The sequence below is a fragment of the Lepidochelys olivacea genome (genome assembly GCF_965140295.1).
Source record: "Lepidochelys olivacea isolate rLepOli2 genome assembly, chromosome: 3".
NCBI classification, from domain to species: Eukaryota; Metazoa; Chordata; order Testudines; family Cheloniidae; genus Lepidochelys; species Lepidochelys olivacea.
The window spans coordinates 208,710,554-208,732,233 of record NC_140413.1 but is presented as its reverse complement, the minus strand read 5'-3'; the positions used below and the strand labels follow the sequence as shown (position 1 = coordinate 208,732,233).

At 47.6% G+C, this 21,680-nt stretch overlaps 1 protein-coding gene across 1 annotated transcript in view; it reads left to right on the top strand.

Annotated features, from left to right (window-relative positions):
- The window catches only part of TTBK1 (tau tubulin kinase 1), a 127,425-nt gene that overhangs the window by 18,101 nt on the left and 87,644 nt on the right, over window positions 1–21,680 (top strand). Inside the window, exon 2 of the mRNA XM_084622731.1 lies at window positions 10,638–10,785. Coding sequence (XP_084478857.1) covers window positions 10,638–10,785 — 148 coding nt within the window. The remainder of the gene's footprint in view (window positions 1–10,637; window positions 10,786–21,680) is intronic.

The window sequence follows — 21,680 nt, the reverse complement described above, 5'->3', positions numbered from 1 at the left end:
TTAAGGTTACCCAGGCTGACTTAATTCTGACATTTCCTAACTTTTGAGTGCTTGACTTTGCAACCTTAATTTTCTTTCAGTATAGTTTTCTGTATGTAATTTCCTAGGTTTTAAAAAAGCAAATTCCATCATGTGGAATCATATTGCTATCCATGTGGTTCATCAGCAAGGTTGTAACCTTTAGATCCACCATACAGACTTCCGCCACTTGAGCTAATGATGTAACTGGACCAATGGTAGGTTGTCATCCTCTGCGCATACCAGCCATTAGAAAGGGATGGGATACATGCTTTGCCCGTGGGTTTCACAGATATTTGCTGACAGCAGAGGAATGCTGAGAATTAGGAATCCTGGGTTCCATTCCAGGCTCTGTAAGGGAGTGTGCTCTACTGGTCACAGACTCTTCTACCAGTTTGCCCCCAAAGCCTGTGCCAGTCCTATCTTTTTACCCAGGGCTTCTCGTGTGAGACTCTCCATCCCTAGCTCTTGATCCCCATCTCCTTGCCCAGACAGTCCCAGTCTTCCTGCACCAGCTCCCCATCCCCTCCTGCTCTAGCTTACAGTCCCCGTCTCCCCCCTGCTCCTTGTCTAAACCTACTCCCTCTGCCTCCCCCTCCCTGGTCCAGCTTATTTTGGGAAGTCTCAGCCCAAATAGTTAAAGTTATAAGCAAATGAAAATGGTCTTACAGTGGATAGCGTTGCCTTCATAATAGCCACCATTGCAACCTGCTCCACTTAGAACCATAACAAACATTCATCTATAGTCAGACCATGGTCTCTAACATGATCTTGTCCGTTTCCAGCTTTGTCTTTCTTAGTAATTCCAGTTAAAATCTTCTTCTTTTACAAGTCATTTGTCTGTCAGCACCCCAGCCGAGGGTGCAGATTTCAAATATGGCAGACCCACGTCTTAGCCACTCAGCCAGGCTGCTCTTCAGATCGAATGTGCTCAAACCATGTGATGTAGCTATTGCGCCGTACTGGGGCTTACCCAGACCAGTGAGGGGTCCTGTCACCACCTGCCTGATAACTTTGCGGGTCTTAATGCTCTGCTGCTGCGGCTCAGAGCCCTGACACCAGGAGCCAGCCCACAAGCACAAAGGTTTCACTGGGTTGCCATCAGGCCAGTTACTCCTTGCAGGATGACCTCAGCAATGTCCTCCAGTCTCAAATCCCCCCGAATCTGTCTCCCCACGTTCTTAACTACCAGACACTTGGAATTTTCCCTTCTGGTTCAGCACCCCTGAAGGAGTGAAACCTGCCCCAATTATCAGCTCACTCTGGGGAACACAGTTTGCACACCAGAGACCTACTTGGGGTAAAAATAAATGAAGGTTTTTTTAATAGAAAAAAATCACAGAGTGGAAGATGAACTTGTCACAGGAAGCAAACATTTACAAGTTACACAGGAAATAAACACAGAGACGCAATCTCAGACTTTCACACATCTGTGTTTGCTCAATTCCCTTTTCTGTAAGTTATCGCAGGACTCTGACCAGTTTCCCAGCATGCCCTCTGTCTTGGAGGGGATCTCGCATTCCAGCATAGCTGGTGTCCTCAGTTTCTGGATAACAATTCTCAAACCCAAGCCTGTTTTTAATTTTTTTCTCTCTTTTTTCCCCTCTCTCCCCCTCCTTTCTCCTGGCATAAAGACTCATGGTTATTGGAGGGGGGAAAACTCCCTTCTTTCTTTGTTTTCCAAGACTTGGGTTTGCTTTTCTTATCAATGTCTTTCCATGTTGAACTTTGATGGTTCAATATTCTGTTTTTCTGGCTGGACAAGGGATGGGTATTGTGTAACAACTAGCCTGGGAGGTGCCTCCCCCCCGGCCTGATTACTTCACCCCCTTTTGTGAGGCAATGCTGTAGTCGCACAGCAGTTACAATTACAAATCTCTAGACATGCAGATATTCATAGCCATAACCTGTATGCATATTTCTTACTGAACATCAAGTTTGGAGCATGACAAGCTTTCATAAAACACCAGACTTGACATATTTATACACAATCACATGGTATAAGCCTGTTGATTCAATTGCTTGTTCTTTGGGGTTCAGAACCCCTCTTTTCCCCTTAGGGTGTCTGGACTCTGGTTGTCACAGTTATCCTGTCTCTAGCCACTAGACAGACTCCCTCCTCAGACCCAAGGATTCATAGATTCACATTTAAAGCCAGAAGGGACCATCAAGTCTGATTTCTTGTACAGCATAAGCCAGAAAACCTCATCCAATGAATCCAGCAATCCAGCCCATCAGTAAGAGACAGAGCTCAGAATTCCTAATCTCCAACATCCTACATAGATATATAGAGAGAGGTCGTAAACCGCCCAGCAAAGTCCTCTAGACTCATAGGCTAGTTCCTAGGTAGTAGTGGGGATGTGAAGCTTCAAGCCCTGCTGATGACCCATCTTAGGGGGTTCCTCAGCTGTACACAATAGAATTGGTTCTCCAATTTTCTTTCTTTTTTTTTAAAATGGTTTATTTAATGCTCTCAGTGCCGTTCCTACTGCTAAAATGAACAGGACTGTGGTGTAAGGAGACTCCCAAAAGGAGGCACTGCAGGCACTGAACCTAGTTGAACCAGCTGGGTAAGCATGTTTGAGCCACGGGGTGCTGGAGCCCTGGGCTCAGCTGAGATTGGGAGAGTTGCATAATTCCACCCAGGAAGGTACTGGCCTGATGCCTGAGGGCCCCCCCAACTGAGGCCAGGGAGAGGAGCAGTGAGCCATGAGCACCATCCTTTCACCTCCAACTCCTAACCCATCCTGGCTGCAGGGATAGTCAGTGCATACTGCTGATGTCGGTACAGTGTTCAGGGTTGCTTTGCAATTCACCTCCTGCTGGTAACTACTGGTTCCAGCCTGGTGGTCTCCTAAGAGTGCAGTGTGCTGAATTCACGCCCTGAACCAGTAGAGCAGTGTCAGGAAGAAGTTCTCCAGTCCTGTCCTCTGTCCCTCTCCCCATCCCTGGCTCATTCACGGAGCAAGGCTGACCAGCTCTGGGGACTAGTAGGGAGCTAAAGAGAAAAGATCTTGAGGGGCTTTCTCCCCAAGCTAGAACATAATAAGAAGCTGGTGGTTTGCAGGCTGTTCCTGTAACTGATGCGTGTTGAAGCTTAGACTTCTTTAGCACTGTGTTTAACTCAGCCAGAATTGCTTCGGATCTGCTGCTCCTCATGTGATTAATGGTGCTCTTGTTTTCTGTCCAAAGACCTTGAAACCTTCATTTAGTCAAAGATACAGGCTGCAGGTAGTGCTTGGACACTGCTGCACCTTTGATGGAGAGTGGCTGAGAGCCTTCTGAAATCTGAAGCTGAAATGGATCTTTTAAAAGACCTCCCCAGACAGCTTTGCATCTTGTAGAATACAGCCCTGGTTGGAGTGGGTATTCGGTTCCTTTTATACTTGGGATCGGCTGAGTGAGATGCAGATGTCAGTGGTTTAGGCTGCTGGAGACTTTAATCCCAGGCACTTTCCTAGCATTTCTGTGCAGAGACAGGAAAGAAAATGAAGCTGTTACTCTGCCACACGTTAGATACATAGAAACAGGTCGGGGCCAATACCTCATTCCCTTGAACGATCTTTGCCTTGAATTTTAAGCACAAATGGATTTCCCTTGTGCTGCTGCTGCTGTTACCTTGTCTCACAATAATCGTAACAGGCCATGAAGTGCAAGAATGATTTTGGCGTCTCTCGCAGGGACCTTGCTGACCTAAAGGACATTGTCAGTTGCTTTTTAATGTATGTATCTTTTTAACCATCTGTTGTTTGTGAAACCCTCCCTTCCTTTCTTCTGCTCCAGATTATTTTTCCTTCTTTGTCTTCGGGTCTTGCTCTGGTTCTGGCCAGGGCCTCCTGAGCCAATTTGCTTGTCTCTCTCTATGCCAGGGGTGTCAAACTCATGCGGTGAATAGGGCTCAATTCCCTGTTAACTTACGGTCTGTAGGGGTGCCAACTGTCAAATCGCACAAACCCAAACACCATTGCCCCGCCCCTTCCCCAAGGCCCCACCCCTTCCCACCCCTTCACCAAGGCCCCAACCGCACTCACTCTCCCCCACCCTCACTCACTTTCACCGGGCTGCGGCAGGGGTTTGGGGTGTAGGAGGGGGTGCCAGCTCTGGGCTTGGGGGCTGGGGCTGAGGGGTTCGGAGTGTGGGAGGTGGCTCTGGGCTGAGCCTGGGGCAGGGGGTTCGGGTGCAGGAGGGGGTGAGGGCTCTGGGAGGGAGTTTGGGTGCAGGAGGGTACTCAGGGCTGGGGCAAGGGGTTGGGGTTGGGGTGCAGGAGAGGGTGCTGGCTCTGGGAGGGAGTTTGGGTGTGGGAGGGAGCGAGGGGGGCGGCGCTTACCTTGGGTGGCTCCAGAAAGAGACCAGCATGTCCCTCCAGCAGCAGCCCATAGGCGGAGGGGCCAGCGGTCTCTGCACGCTGCCCTTGCCTGCAGGCCCCGCCCCCCACAGCTCCCATTGGCTGCAGTTCCTGGCCAATGGGAGACATAGAGTCGACACTCAAGGCGAGGGTAGTATGCGCGGACCCCCCTGGTCCCTGCCCAGAGACAGCAGATATGTGCTGGCTGCTTCTCCGAGCGGCGCAGGGCCAGGGCAGGGAGGAAGCCTGTCTTAGCCCCACTGTGCTGCCGGACTTTTAGCACCTAAAGTCTCCCGGTTTGGCATCAGTAGCCTCCAGAAGATAGGACTTGATTCCGGGAGACTCCCAGCAAAACCGGGAGGGTTGGCAACCCTAATAGTCTGTGAGGCACAGTATGAAATCAGGATTGCACCCCCATTCCACAGAGGACATGTCCTCATTCCACAGAGGACACCCCCAAGTCCCTTCTCACCCAGTTCCAATATGTGATTTGCACAAAGATCCGGGGAGAATACAGTCTCTGAAGTAAACTTCATTATTTATTATTCAGCATTTTATTGTCCTACTCAGCATCGCTCAGTGCGGGAGTATCCTGCCCGTTTGGTCCTCTCTGTCTTAGGTGTTTGCTCTTCCTTTGCCATCCTCCTCTCTGTTTGTCTCCCCCTTTCCTGGCTGTGTCTCCTCTGCGTCCACTTCCCTTCTACAACTCCTAATCCCCCCCGTCCCTCCACACCAGGGGCTTCCCCCCTCCTCCCTTCCCCAGGGCCTCACTAAAATGATCAGCACTTAGTGAAGGCTGATCATCAAATGTCGTCATTAGGCTCTAGCATTAATGCTCCAGTGAGATTAATGGAAGGGCCGAAGAGTTCATGCCCCTTAGAGTTCTTGTTCCACGTTTTCCACAGGTTCAGTCAGACATCACTGTACTGGGGACTCTCAGGTCACATGTGGAAGGTTTGCTTTGCAGGAGGACTAGAAGTACATGCAGACCTGATGCTTTACGGCCTTGGCCTACACATTAGGACCATGACATGCTGGTATTTGCTCAGGGAACCTACTTCTGTGCTAGTGAGCAGCTGTCTCTCCTGGGTGCATCTCCTCTGTCTAGAAAGACCCAGGGTTAGCTACTTATAGGGGCACATGCATCTTTGACACCTTTGGATTTATTTGATACTGTCTGTTTTTTTTTATATCCTGTTAAAATCTTGAAAATAAAACTTTCCCCCCTCACTGACTGTCTTTTTCCGGTTCTGACCAGCCCTGGTTTTGATATCATGTGTTGAATGGGGCAGAAATGGACGTACCTGATTACCTGTTTACTTTGTGTACCTCCATTTATTCTGTATATTGTTTTGGCACCAGCACTGCATGTTGTGGGTCACTGCGAACTGCTGCTCTGCAGGTATTCAGTGGAGGACACAGCCGTGGCATTGGGATGTTTTGTTTTAGTGCTTTGTCAGAAAGGACTTTAAATAAATACCTTCGGTGCAACAAAATTGGTGATGCAACAATAAGGTTGAGATGTTATGTGTGCTCAAGTTAGAAAATTTAAAATTACGTTTCCTTTAGCAGGCATAAACTGGCCCCTTGTGCATTGTACGAAATGCTTTGTATTACTGCATTGGGTGAGACTTAAAGGTGACCTACAGTGGGAAAGGAATTATTGTTGTCCTTTTATCCTTCTGTCTGCTTTTTTCTGCAACTTTTTTACATAGTAAATGTAGGTCTTGACTAACCTGCTTTTGCCAGAAGAGTGGGGATAATTGGAGAACTAGCATGGTCGTGACATCACAGAGAGCGAGGAAGTGAAATCTGAGCAATCGGAGGGAAAGATTTTCAGTTAAATTTCAAATGCTTTTTATTTATTTAGCCGCTATCTAATAGAATAATATAAGTAAACCATGGGGAAGAGTGATGTCTTTGTTAAAGATCCAGCAGCCTTGGCCTGTCAGCTCAGAGCAAGGTCTCTGTCCAGTTGTCTGGTCCTACAAGAAGATGTCCAGCACAGACAGGGAGGGCAAGACTTGAGAGTCCTGATATTTCCAAAGCAGATACAAACTGAAAAAAACCCTAACCCCATCAAACCCCAATTCCCTTTCAGGGCTTCTCTACTCATTGTGAAGAAGTAAAAGGGTCCTGAATCCAAATTGTGTTCTCCTTTGCAGATAACCCGTCAAAGAGAACAAAATAAGGGGTGTTTTCAAAAATCCTTTTTCTTCTCTGCCAGTTCTATAGGGCTCAATTATGCAATTTTTACTTATCACCCCTTTGAATGGGAGCCCTGTCTGAGTAAGGATGGCAGGATTGGGCCCGTAGGGAGGAAGAACCAAAAGGAAAAGGAAGTGCAATATATTTCAATTTCATTTTGCTTATGGTCTTTCATACAAAACTGTCTTTCCAGGTGCTCTGCCAGCTACAACGTTAAATAGAAAGGCCAGGTGGGGAGCAATTCAAAGGGGCTGTCGTTAGAGAGTAAGTGCGTTTTCAGCACAGCTTTGAAATGAGGCGGAGAGGCAGTTCCAGCCCTCCCGTGGATGCTGACACAGGATCCACACTGCACGCCTGGTGTCGGCATTGCTGGCAGGGATGGGACCAGCTGGGTAGAGGGCTGCGCGTGGAAGTGGAACCAGAGAACAGGAGACTGAGTGGATAACAGAGCTCAAAAAAGGAGGGCAGGGAGCTGACAGCAGTGTGTGTACGTTTGCAGGGGTGATAATGAATGCACTGGTGCGTACGTTTCTTTAGCACCCAGGGCACCGGAGTGGTTTTTTTCCTGCTTATTGGCATTCTGCTGGGAACAGCAGGATCCCTTAATGGTGCAAGGAAATGACTTAAGTGACCGAGGTAGTGTAAGCTTCCCTGTGCCCATGTGCCATGCCTCACCGTGGCTCTGGAGGGAGCACCTTTAGGGTGCAGCCAGTTCTGTCCCTATCATAGTCAGTATTTTGAGCTCTTTCTGGGCTGGGTTGTCTCAACTATTTTTATGTCCATGGGGAATTCTCCATAAAAATAGATAGAGAGATATCGCCCTTGGGAAGGCCAACAGCTTATTATGATGGCCTTAGTTTAAAAAAAAAAAAAAACAACCCAAAGGTAATATTGGGACTCAGTTGAGAGTCTCAGCTTCTTCCTTCAGTACCGAAAATGAGATTAAAGTTATTCTTTGCTACAGCATGTGGATAAAAGTGAAATCTGCCTGTAGTAGCCATCAGAGCAAGGAGATCAAACACATGGCCACAGGCTGTATCCCATTGGCTTGATGTGTTTGTGACCCATTGTCACCATCCCAGGTATCTCTCCAGTCTCAAAGCATGCACTGCCTCGCCCGGTCCTTTTCCAGGAGGTGTATTTTCTTAACAGAGGTTAGCAAACAAACAGAAAAAAACAGACTTTTAACTCATTCCTTAGCCCTGGGCTTCAGGACCTCTTCTCCCTGGGGTCTCTGGCATGCCTGCTTCTGGCAGATTCTCAGTTTCAGTCAGCTCTTCTCCCTTCCTGGAGCAGCTCAGGGCTGCTTCTCTGAGGCCCTGGCCCCTTGTTCCACTCTGGTGTGGCTTCCCCTTCCCCAGGCACAATCTGTCTCAGTCCATCTCCCACTCTGACTGCCCACTAGCAGCTCTTTATAGGTGTAGCTCAGCCCTCTTAAATTGGCTGGATTGGATTCACCTGCTCTGGTCCAGGGGCACTGGGCTTAGTCTATCCACAGAGACTGGCTACCCTGAGAGATCCACATGACACATTCAGACTGCACAGAATCTAAGCTTTTACTTCTTAAAAATCAGTGTCTAGCCCTCGTGGTTGCAAAGAAAAACCTTCCACGTGTAAACCAAATGTAATCAATGCAGAGGTTTTACTGCATGTGCAGATATGTTGAAATAATGACTGAGATGTGGACACCTCCCCCAACCCCTCTAATGTTGTTGGCGTGTCCACAATGACACTTCAGTGTTGACACAAATATTTCATTCCTGATCGTTTTCATGGATGGAATGCCAGAGGGAGTGCAAATTAAGCCTGGTAGCCATCAGAGGAGTGAGACTCTGGAACAGCCTCCCCCTAGGAGGAGTGGGGGCAAACCACCTAACCAGCCTTAAGATGGATCTTGATAAGTTACGGGTTGGGTTATCTGACAGGGCTGCCTACGAGAGCAGGGACTGGACTGGTGATTGCTGGCAGGATAGTATTGTGACTTTTTTACGCTTGGCATCCAGGGCAGAGCTCTAAGCATTGGGTGTGATTGTGAGGGTGTCCAGCAGCAGAATGGGTTGGTTCTTGTTGCAGGCTGAAATACAAACTCTATCCAGACAGCAGCAAGGTTGCTCGTGTTTTATTCTTGTGACTGGCAATGCTAATGATCGCTCGGAATGAACAGCCTCAGGATTTAAAGAGCCTGTTTCAAAGGAGCCCAGGGGAGTATTTTTCAAGGGTTGTGTGTTACCAGGCCTTGTTTCTACAGAGGTGCTTTCCTCTCCCAATACTGTCTGTGAAACAAGGAAGCAGCATTGATGGCTAGGCCTGTTAGCTCTACAGTCTTCTCCCCTTAGTGATGTCTAACAAGACTAGGCTAGCTAGAGAGGGAAAAGATTCTCCTGTCTAGGATCTCATCCATTTATTCTGCTAGGAGAGAGGTGGCCTAAGTGCAGGACACAAACTTGAGCTATGGAGTCTATGCCTTCCCTTATTCTACAAGGTACAGAAGAATGAGAATAACATGAGGAATCATGATATCTTGGGTGCTGTTCCCCATTGTGCCACTAACTTACTAGATAGTCTCGGGCAAGTCATTTAGCCCCTGAAAGCCTGCCTTAGTTTCCCCATCTGTAAAATGAGGATACCATGAACCTTCCTCCCAAGGCATTGGTGAGGTTTAATCAGATAGTCTTGGGAAGTGTGATATATGTGTTAAGTATTATTAATATGGGATGTGGCCTAGAAAGGCTGATCCCAGCATGCCCTGCTCACTCTTGATCCTCACACTTTCAGTGATGGTATTGGAGAGCTAGGGAAGCTCCCGTGTGAACAGCTATTTCCTTTCCATTGAATATAGTGGAGCTGAAAGGACCTGGCAGTCCCAGGCCAGATGGTTCTCACTGGAGTCTGCGTCCTGTCTGCTAGTAATGTTGGTGTTATGTATTGCTCCAGTATATGGCCTGCAAATTGCCTTCTCTTCACCATGTCCAGGGAAAATGGGGTACCCCCAGATGTTGAATGGATGGGGCCATGGGCAGCTGGCATAAGTTAGAACAGGCTTAAGTCTGTTCTTACTTGTGCTAGGTCTGGCCTGACACAAATCAGCCCAAGACTGAGGGAACACAAAGATGGCTAAAAGCCACCTTTTCCTTCTCCACTCTTGCTCATAACAGACAGACTGGGAAGCTGGGCAAATACTTTCCTGTGCTTTGATGGGGTGGTCACATTGCAGAGAGGCTGGGAAGCTGGGCTGTTACCTCCCTGGGCAGAGAACGCGTGGTATCAGGGACCATGGGTCTTGGACCCATATCCACAGGACTCTTAGGAGCAATACGCTCCAATCTGCTACTTGCTAACAGCTGCTAAGACAGCAGCTGAACCTAGACAGAGGACTCCAGTCCTGGCACCAGATTGGCAGAATGCTGGGGGTCCTGATTGGTCCACAGCTTCCATATAAGCGCAGGAACAGGAAGTTGTCCATACAGCTGGGATCTGCTTTGCTCTGGGAGAACTGTGTTGCTTGTGCTCCTCCTCCCGTGACTCGACTCCCTTGTATCCCAACCCGGCCTGACTCTGGTTGTCATTAAGAACATAAGAACGGCCACACTGTGTCAGACCAAAGATCCATCTAGCCCAGTATCTTGTCTTCCGAGAGTGGCCAATGCCAGGTGCCCCAGAGGGAATGAACGGAACAGGGAATCATCAAATGATCCATCCTCTGTGACCCATTCCCAGCTTCTGGCAAACGGAAACCACAGTTCTGTGGTTCAGCTCTCAAGTTTGTGTCCTGGTTCTGATCTCCTGGTAGCCTGCCTCCAGGCACTCAATTCTCCTCGGTTTGTCCTCTGGTCTCCTGGTATCCGACCCGGCCTGACTCTCCTAACTCCTGCTTTAACCACTAGCTCAGACCACCCATGTCCTAATTGTGACACGTGGTCACGTCGCAGGCAGCCTGGGGAGCGGGCCCAGTACCTCCTTGCACAGTGAAGGGGCTGGTGCCCTGCTCCTTCCTGCTGTGAGATGGTAAATGGACAGACGTGGTCTTGCCTATTTGTGCTAAGCCCTGCTTTTGTGTTCTGTTTAGCTGAAGAAGATTGGTGGTGGTGGTTTTGGTGAGATTTATGAGGCAATGGATCTCCTGACCCGTGAGAACGTGGCCCTGAAAGTGGAGTCAGCCCAGCAGCCCAAACAGGTCCTCAAGATGGAGGTGGCTGTCCTGAAGAAGCTGCAAGGTAAGATGGAAATGAGTTGGTAATCAACTGCTCTTTTCTCCAGCAGCTGTGTGTGATCTTACACTTGCCCTGCCATGGCCAGGGTTGGAGGCCAAGTTTGCTCATACTCTCTCTAACCTTCTCCTTCAGCCTAGCTTAGAGTGTGTTTGTGACATTCAACTTTTCAGCACAGAGCTCTGTTAATGCTCTGCATAGCCTTGGGCTTCCAAAGTCTGAGATCTCTTCCATTCGGCTTATCCAGTTCTGGGAGAACATTTCTTCCAGTTCTCTGAAATCCAGACTTGTCACTGAGGTTTCTTTATGGGCATTTCATGAAGCTATACCTGAGGTGAGCAGGCTCAGGTGTGGCAGGGTGGGTTAGGGTGAACCACAAGTACAAACCAAAGTACATAATTATAAATCCAATTATATACCTAGTCTAAAACAGACTAACACATGAGCATTACATTCTACATTGTATCACGTGCTTTATGATTGGCTTACTGATTTTATGAACCAATCCCTGTATAGATCATGAGCTGTCCATACGCTACAAGATGTGCTAGTTAGCAAAGCTGCAAGCTGGTCACACATGACTCTTCTGCTTACTTTTTATTTACTAGCTACAGATTATTTATAAGGCCACTTGTGAATTCATGCTTTGTGCATTGTTAAGCGTTTCCTTCCTTCTGTTTTCTTTCATTGTTCACACAAGGCCTGCACTTCCACTCCTTTTTTTTTTCTTTTTTCGTACAGCAGTGTTGGTTACTAATTGTACAGCCATTAAAAGTACACTGACTATTTGAATTACATACAGGGTGGAGGCTTCCTACTCTTCATAGCCAACAAAGGGTTAACTGCTGCCACAATGATGGTGCCTATCTCATTATTTTGGTTGGTTATGAGCTGGGTGGTGGGTACCAACTGTTCCAAAGTGTGTTTTACTAACTCCTTGTTTTAGTTCTTCTGTTCCCTAAGCCAGATGAATTACAAGTTCATTACTGAATATATCACATTCAGTAGCCTTGACTACCTAGCTATTACAAATAGGGATTTTAAGATCCAGGCTTAAGGGAGGAATACTACTTTTAAATAGGGTGACCAGATGTCCCGTTTTAAAAGGGACAGTCCCGTATTTAAGCCCTCCTGCAGGTGTCCCAAGTGTTTCTTAGAAACAGGCCAATTGTCCAGTATTTTCTGTCTCCCCTCCATCAGTACTGGCGGGTCCTGCTGCTGACCGGATCCCTGCTCGCCAGCCGCCCACCCGCCAGCAGTGAGTGGCGGGGCTCCAGTGGTCGACGATGAGGGTGGGTGTGTAAGGCTGGTGATGGGGTGAAGATGCAGCACGTGGGGACAGCCACTCCCCCTGCTGGTGCATCAGCACAGCCCCTGCTGCATGCTGGCTCTTGGCCAGCTGGGCCCTGCCTCCCTTCCCATTTCTGGCTGGTGATGGCTGATGAGTGTGGGTAGGTGCCACACAGCGGCCATTTACGTGCTCCCCCTCTCACTGTCCTCTCCCTGCTTTGCCCCTTCACCCCCCCTAGCCCTGCTGCTCCTCCATATCCCGCCCGGCAGGGCGTGTCCCTCTCCCAGCGCTGTGCAGAGAACCAACTCCTGGTCAGAGCGCTCAGCTAACCAGCAGCCTGGCCGGCAGGCTCCTTCCTTCCCCCACTGCCTCTGGCTGGGCAGGCACCCCGGGAAAGCCCAAGACCCTCTGGCCTGGGGCACTGGCCAGGAGGAGCCACGCCCTGCAGGTGCCAAAGCCTCGCATGGTACTGGGACGGGGAAGCCTCTCCACCCCTCAGCTAACCTCTGGAATGGCGGGAAGCGATTTCCAACCTGGCCATGCTCCGAACCTGCAGCTTCACAGCAGCTCCCCAGACAGGGGTTTAGCACCCTCTTCACCCCACACACCTTGGGTCCTGGCCCCACAGAGCATGGGGCTGCTCCGTCCCCTAGGCACCCTCCCCTGCCGAGCCACGTCTCCAGCTGGGCTCACTGAAGTCCCTGCAGTCAGGTTCCCTGGGCCCTGGTGCACAATGCATCCTTAGGGCTTAACCCCTTCTTGCCCACGCGATAGCCGAGGGGGACAGGAGGTGGCTGGGTTATGTCAGTGGCCAGCAGGAGCCTGGAGGTGTTAGCTACCTTTCAACACTGTGTGGGCAGGAAAGGACAAGCTTCTTCCAGCCACGGGGGAGTGAGGGGGAAGAGATGAGCTCTGCAAAGACTCAGGCCAGGTCATCCCACCCCCTTCCCTGTGTGTGTGTGGGGAGGTGGGGCGTGCATGTCACCTCTCCCTGTGTGAACCCTAAAGCCTTAAAGATAAGAAGGCAAATAAAAACAATCCAACTATGCAGTATTTCTTTTTAACGGGGGCTCAATCAACTTGATATTAATTTGAACGTTTGTACTGCATAGTTCTGATGGATTGCCGTTGGACTCGCTTGAATACGAGTAATCTTACCAGGTGTCCCGTATTCAGTGTAGGGAAATATGGCCACCCTACTTTTAAAGCATCCTTCTACAGTTTTAACTTTCCCTATATTTTAGTTACTTTATCCCCTAACAGTGTGTATATTGTGTTTTTATCTATCACCACAGCAAATTCAGCACATTCCCTGGGTCCATACCGGAAGTGTTCCCCATCAGCCACCATACAACACTTGCCATTCCTAGCATAGGTAGTTTTTACTCCACCAGCTTCCCAGCATCTCAACCATACTGTGCAATTTGTAGACTGTGCCCGGCAGCATGAACCCACATGCTGGCGACTCTGTCTCTAAGGCATGATACCTGTTAGTGTCTCTCAGGTTCAAACAGCAGAACAAGTCTTGGGCTTTCCAGACCTTGTCATTAGTTTGCAACAATATTTGAGGAGGCAAAACAAACTCCTTCTGCACCATACAGGTTGCAATGACTTAAGTTTTAACTTCATGGTATTGGACCCTTGTTAATTTCCTTATCCCGAACCGACTGGTGTCATCTCTCTTGTTCTACATTTTTAACTTTTCTGTGGAAATAAAAGAGGGCAAGTTTTCTTGCTCCATATTACTTCAGGCGGGTTTTACTTTGTATAGCATGTATCCCCCATGCTGCACGTTATTATTGGAGCACAGTGATTTAGTCCCGTACTTCCTTAAAATAAATTACAACATCATGTATATTATATTTTGCTCATTCAATGGATGCGAGATGTTTGCTGCTATCTTCTGTTGAAATGCTTGGCCACATTCCCACAGCATCTTTGTGTCAGCTTGGTTTCAGAGAGACATGTCAACTGGAAACAGTCCAGTTCTTGTGACAGTCTTATTAAGTTTCTTTTCTTGTAGTTGCTGCTCCCCCTTGGAAGTTTTACACCATTCTAAAGTAGACATTTGTATTCAGAAAGTCCTTTCAACGGTTCTTAATTATATTGTCCCAACTGTCAGTGAGCACAATCCTTTAGGTAACTGCTAATTGGTAAAACTGAATAACACTGACACATAATGAAATTGAACGTTTCTGTACAATATTTCCCCCGGTAGATTTTAACCCTAAACTATGGACCTGTTTGCAGTCTAAAACACTTTAATCTTTTTTGTTTTCTTTCGTTTGTTCTGACTTACAAAACTCTACCATATAATTCTTGTGTTTATTCCCTTAGTGGCATTTATTTTACACCACAGTTAAACAAAACTTTTGAATAGAATTTTCAAAAGGAAATGTTGCCATGTTTGTGAATGGGAAGGGCATTATTCAAAGTTGCTCCATCATCCATAATTAATAACCTATTAAAAGAAAACAGAATTTGGGTGGCACTTTCCAATGGTGATTGGGCTTCACTGCTTATATTGACTGATTTTCCTTGGCGCTGGGTTGGTTTCTCCTTTCAAAGCACACAGCTATCTGAAAAAGAAAATACAACCTATCGGAAGTAACACATTCACATATCTTTTACCCCTTTCACTGTGTACACTGCATGTTCCATAGGAATGCACACTGCTTTCATAAGTAATTTCCATTTTTCACTTGCCATAACATTATATTAGTGATGTCAATTTACTTATATATACATATAATACATTATTAATATTTTTTCTGCAACTGTTTCAGCTGTTGTTTTGTTACTGAAAAAGGGATCCAGCGTCTATCCTTGTTCTGGCCACCCTTTGAGTCCCTATTTTCATTTACTAATTTCCAGTTAACATTTATAACCTAATTTTTTTTTAAATGTTTAACCATTGTAAAAGCATTGAGGTGCCCAACGTGTTAACAAACAAAGTTAAGGCTGCCAGGAGATGTTGGCTGCTGCCCCAACAGAGTTTGGGTCAGCATTGCAACTCTGAATGAAAGATTTGGCTAGATTTGTAGTGGAATCTTTTAAAAGCCAATGTATTTCATGCTTACGTTTTACATTTCCTTTTTAACAGTTTAAAAAAAAATCTGCAGTCCCTTGCTGTGCTGCAAACAGTTTGAGACCAAATAAATATTTTACATTTGCTTGGCTTAGCCTAGCCAACTGAGCCTCTGAACCTCCTTCTTTCCTAAAATGGTTTTACACTCCTGATGTCTTCCCTTTGTAAATGGCAGATGCCACATTTAAGTTGCTCACATTTCTAACCGGCAGTTTTATTTTTATATTTAAGACTTTGCACAGGCGAACTCTTTTGGCCTGGGCTCTGATAATTGCTGTACCCTAGCCATGTTTTATTTTGTGGGGTTTTATTCCCTTATTTTTCTTCCCTGGCTCAGCTATCCGAGACTTTAGTGAGCTATTTGTAACACTTTCCATTTTTCTTTTTCTGACTGGCAGTATTACTACGTGTTTTCCCCCCTTTTTTCCCTTACAATCTGTTCTTTGAGCTGATCAACTCCCCTTGTGTTGCTCTGAATTATTTTTCTACACAACCGTACCCAGGTTACATCCATTCTAGTACACTCAGAAGCAGTGAAGCCGTATAGAAATCCCTATTTCATTTTTGGTGATTTTGACTAAATCGTCCATAGTCAGATGAGCTTGTCTGTCTGCCTGCAGCAGTCATTTATACTTTATTATTTACAGACCATTACTTTGAGAAAAGGGTTCATTTTCCTTCAGAGTGGCTGTTAAAGGCTCCTGGAGACAAAAACCTAGCAGTAATCACCACCTGACCCCCTTGTATCATTTGACTGAGGGTTCCACCAGTCGTGACTATCCAGAGTTGTATGGATATAATGGGGTTTTATTATTAAACCAAGCTTTTAACACTTCTACTTCCTCTTTGTAACACCTCCACAACCCCACCGGTTTAGTTCCCTCCGAGCTATGCAGTGTTAAATGGTGCAACCCTTCCTTTATAACTGCCCATACCTTTTCCTTAAATCACTTACCTATCTCCCAAAGTGACATGTTTCTCAGTGGTAGATACGCTGGAGGGGAGGGATAGGATACAGAAGGACCTAGACAAATTGGAGGATTGGGCCAAAAGAAATATGATGAGGTTCAATAAGGATAAGTGCAGGGTCCTGCACTTAGGACGGAAGAACCCAATGCACAGCTACAGACTAGGGACCGAATGGCTAGGCAGCAGTTCTGCGGAAAAGGACCTAGGGGTGACAGTGGACGAGAAGCTGGATATGAGTCAGCAGTGTGCCCTTGTTGCCAAGAAGGCCAATGGCATTTTGGGATGTATAAGTAGGGGCGTAGCGAGCAGATCGAGGGACGTGATCGTTCCCCTCTATTCGACATTGGTGAGGCCTCATCTGGAGTACTGTGTCCAGTTTTGGGCCCCACACTTCAAGAAGGATGTGGATAAATTGGAGAGTGTCCAGCGAAGGGCAACAAAAATGATTAGGGGACTGGAACACATGACTTATGAGGAGAGGCTGAGGGAGCTGGGATTGTTTAGCCTGCAGAAGAGAAGAATGAGGGGGGATTTGATAGCTGCTTTCAACTACCTGAAAGGGGGTTCCAAAGAGGATGGCTCTAGACTGTTCTCAATGGTAGCAGATGACAGAACGAGGAGTAATGGTCTCAAGTTGCAGTGGGGGAGGTTTAGATTGGATATTAGGAAAAACTTTTTCACTAAGAGGGTGGTGAAACACTGGAATGCGTTGCCTAGGGAGGTGGTAGAATCTCCTTCCCTAGAGGTTTTTAAGGTCAGGCTTGACAAAGCCCTGGCTGGGATGATTTAACTGGGAATTGGTCCTGCTTCGAGCAGGGGGTTGGACTAGATGACCTTCTGGGGTCCCTTCCAACCCTGATATTCTATGATTCTATGATTCTATGATTTTTCTTGCTGGCTTTGAGCTTATCTTTGTGGGGTTTTTGCACATATTCTTTAGCTACAATTACTGTTCCTCCAGGGTCGTCCATGGGTCTTATTCTTTAAAGCTCCAGTGACATTCAAGAGACCTTTTCTGTGTCCTGCCAATAATTCTTTTCCATAGATATCCAAATTACCCCCCCATTTCTCTTACGTTACGGAATTTTTCTTAGGAGAGAACATGTTTTTTTCCTTCTTATTTTTTTAAAATGTTGCTCCACTTACTGGAGTTCCTTTTTTCCACCCAGTCCCAGTTTCCTGTCACTTTTCTGGGGAGTCCAAAGGGTCTGCCGCTGGATTTAATCCAACCCTCCAGCGGGGTACTGGCTTCCTCATACTTTTAACGCTTTCAGTTCCACTTCCCTTATTGTGAGGGTTTCTGCCTAACATTAAGGGGTGTATTACCAGACGCGGAGATCCCAGTGATACTCATCACTGAAGGTATTTTACCTGCTTTAGACAAGAGGGTCCTGGGTTCTGGCACCAAAATGTTGGGATTCCCTCACACCTTTTCCACTCAGCTTATCCAGAGTGCCTTGTCCAGTTCTGGGAGAACATTTTCTGCAGTTCTCTGGAATCCAAAAACTCGGTTGGAATTGAGACTCGTCACTGAGGTTTCTGTATTGAATTTCATGAAGCTACATGGGATGTGATCAGGTGGGGCATGGTGAATTAGGGTGCATCACAACTCCAAAGTACATCACTGTAAATCAGAGGATAGGTCTATTCTAAACAGACTAACACATGCGCATCACATTCTACATTGTATCGCACGCTTGATGAGTGGCTTATTGATTTTGTGACCCAATCCCTGTATAGATCATGAACTATCCCTATGCTACAGTATGTACTGGTAAGCAAAGGTGCATCTGGGAGTTTATCACACATGACCTTGTTTATCATTTATCTACTAGCTACGTATTAGTTACAAGGCCGCTTGTGAATTCATGCTTTGTGCACTGTTAATCTCTGTTTTCTTACTTCTGTTTTCTTTCGTTGTTCATGAAAGGCCTACAGATAGGATATGTCTACGCAGCAAAAAAACCACACAGCTGGCCCATGCCAGCTGGTTTGGGCTGCTGGACTATTTTCATTGCTGTGTAGACTTCTGAGCTCAGGCTGGAGCCTGGGCTCTGGGACCCTCCCACCTCTCAAGGTCCTGGGTTCCAGCTCATGCCTCTGAGGGTGACCCCCCTTATACATTAAAAAGGGGGGTGTTAATTTAATTTAATGGGGGCTCAGGGCTATCAGCTCTAACCACGGGGCTACGGGATAGTCCGATGGGGGGCTCCTCATAAAGTGTTTCACTTTGGGTAAATAATTAGCGAGACACTGGAGCAGGGAGACTGGGCCCTGGGGTTCCCACCTCACAGGTGCCTGGCCTAGCCCTACCAGCCTAAAGAGTAATTCCCTCACTTGCGCTCTCCCCCCACACACTCAGCCCAGCCCAGCCTAGCCCATCCTCTGTGTGCTCAGAGATTATGTTTTCTGCTACAAAGGCATGATTTGCAAACTGAAAACAAACCACTGTTCAGGAGCTTTGGGAGACAGCACCCCAGTCTTCTCTCTCTACCTTGGTCACACATATTAGGCCTCATTCCTCACAGTGTAATCAGGGTCACCCGCCTCCTCCACCTTTCAGGTTCACCCCTTTCCCTGCTGTTCTCACAGCCTGTTGGAGCACATTAACCCACAGTGTCTAAAATCAGCTCGTCTACGTGTCAGAAAGCTCCCAGGGGTGCATGTTCAGTGAGCAAAATAGTGGCCACTGTGGTTATGCCTATACAGCAACTAGACATCACAGCTGGCCCGTGGCAACTGACCCGAGCTCGTAGGGCTCGGGCTGTAGGGCTCTTTCATTGCTGTGTAGACTTCTGGGCATGACATGGAGCTGAAAGCTTGCAACCCCAAAGTAACCACTTTGCGACCCCCAGAGGGGTCAGACCCCCCAGTTTGAGAACCCCTGCGTGAGTGTGTCTGCAGCAACGTTGTATGTGAAGTTATAAGATTCCCCTGCATGGTGTTATAAATTCATGTTCCAGCCCTGCCCAAAGAGAGGTTGGCATACAGGTCTGTCCTAAACAAAGGAAGGTGTGTTCTGCTTAATTGGCATTTAAGCAGTAAACAGAGTCTCAAGCAGGAAGTAAAGACAAAGGAAGTTCCAACAGGTGACAAGAACCCAGCAGGGAACATCCTTCCACATAGACTCTTTTCCTGGTTCTCAGGAAATGTTTTTCAGGAGAAGGACTGAAACTATAAAAAGGAGAGACAAACAACCCAAGACACCCCTCTCTCTCTCCCTGCCCATCGCATTCACAGCACTTGAAGAGACAAAGGAAGCAGCCATTGGACTCAGGGAGGGGTCTGGCCTAAAGAATCTAATGTAATTTGTCAAATTAGGGATCAGTAAACGTTTTATCTTTATTTTTGGCCTTTATGCCTCATTACTTGTGCTCATTTCATATCTCTCTCTTTGTAGCTAATAAATTTGTTTCCTTGTTTTATCTAATCCAGTGTGTTCAAGTTAAAGTGTCTGGGTAACTCTGTTTGGGGTAGCAAGTTGTTACCATATTATTCCTTTAAAGGAAAAACAGATTTAGTCCATACTGTCCTGGAGAGGGCTGGGCAGAACAGGACATATGCTCCTGAGGGGAAATCTGGGACTGGGAGTGTTTGGGGTCATTTTTAAGGCTAGTAAGAGCCAAGGTGTGGCTGGCTGGCTGCAGCACACAGAGACCTAGCTGGGAGTGACTTACAGGTTGGAGGCTATTTGTGAGCAGCGAGGCATTGTAAAGGGTACCCCAGGTCACAGGGCAGGGTTGACACAGCTACTCATCAGTCTGGATCGTACCTCAGTATGGCACAGGCATGCATATTGCTTTACAGGACCAGGCTTCTGCCTGGCGAATATTAGTCGGTGTCAGACACAGATGGCAATTAGCCATGCGTAGGGAAGGGCATGGAGAAGTCCAGAGTCACCTCTTGTGCTCCCCTTGCTAGTTCCTTTCCCCCCATGTGCACAGAGCCTGGCTCTGGGGAGTGGGTCAGGGTGAGTTCCCTGCCCCTGGATCAGGGAATGGTCACAGTGATGCTGCCCTCCAGAGTTTGCAGTGGGCACGTATAATGAAGGAAAGGAGGGAGCATAGTTTTCTTTTTCTCATTTGGCAGGAAGGCCCCTGTGATTACGAGAGAAGTTGTCTTTTCTCATTTCCTGAGCCTTTGCACCTGCTTTGGAATGCTGGCAGAGGGAGACATGGCTGCTCGGTGTCATGAGACTTGGGTGTCACTTTCCAGAGCAGATGGGACACTTATAAAATAGCAGCATTTGTTATGGAAGGTTACAATACTGAGTCCCTTGGAGCGTTCCTGCAGGGGCAGAGTTAAGGTTGTTTGAGGGGTGTTGTGTGAGAAGCATTACCCTTAACTCTGTTTCCTGACTTTTTTAAGTGTCTGGGGTTTGTTGTTGTAACGTTAATGCTCTGTTTAGGGTTTGCACATGGCTCGAGGAACTGGGACTCTCGTCCATGTGTCTTGAGTACCTGTGGCTTAATCTGACCCTGGTGGCAGCAATCTTCACTTCACTTTAGCTATGTGCCATGTGTAAACCCAATGGATTTATCCCCTTTGCCCTTCTCTATGCTCCTGCGGGGAGGAGCTGCTGCAAACTGTTGGATCAAGCACTATGCTGTATGCTGAGCTGTTGCTGGGTGGGGCCCTGCTGCAGTGGAGACAGTCACTTTAAGAAGATCCCTTTGTAAAATGTTGCTCTGTCATCCTTTGTGCAGTGATAAGGAAAGCATCTGACCCTCCCTGGGACTGCGGCTCAGGGATTCTGAGGGGTGTGTTGCTCAGGGCTCCGGGCTTGCTCTGTAGGAAGAGGTGGGATGGCTGTGCAGCGAGAGCCGGGGGCAGGAGCCTACATGTCTGTACATGCCATGTGCTGCGTTCCCTGTCTGCTAGTTCTACCGCAGAGCTGCTGTTCTGCTGCAGACTGCAGCTGTGTGAAGCTGGGAGCCATGTGCGCTCCTCCTCGACCTCACTCTGCAGGACGCCTGCTCCCATATTTACAAGCTCCTGGAGTTCACTGTGGCATTTCCCCGTCCATTCCTTTGGCTCAGTTTAACAATCTCATTACGTAGGCCTCTGATCAGTTTTACTCTGCAGTGCAGGGATCTGCTGAATATTGAACAGTTGTGTGAGGTGCCGACTGTCTGTCATAGCCATGCTGTGGTCTGATTGCATCATGATCGAATCACAGCAGGCACCGCGTGGTGGTGCATTGCCTGTTTCCTGCTCACTGCAGGGGGAGGCAGAGGTGGGGATGTCCTGACACAGGAGGGCCCTTCCACGGTTTGCCCATTTGTTCCCAGATAGCTGTCCCGTAGCTATTTGCAATGCCGTGCCCTGGCATACCTGTGTTGCTTTCATTAGTGCAGACTGCTGCAGCCTTGGCTCCATGTAATTCCGGTCTCATCTCCTTGCAGAGGCTTTTCGTGTGGCCGAATAAATCTGTGTCCTCGTCAAGCGTGTGCTGTATGTCCCTGGTGTCGAAGCGGGTGGGCGAGGGATGGAAGGAAGGGGATTCAGAATGAGCCGCACTGACTCGCTCCGTTTACCGCTGTCTGCCATGGT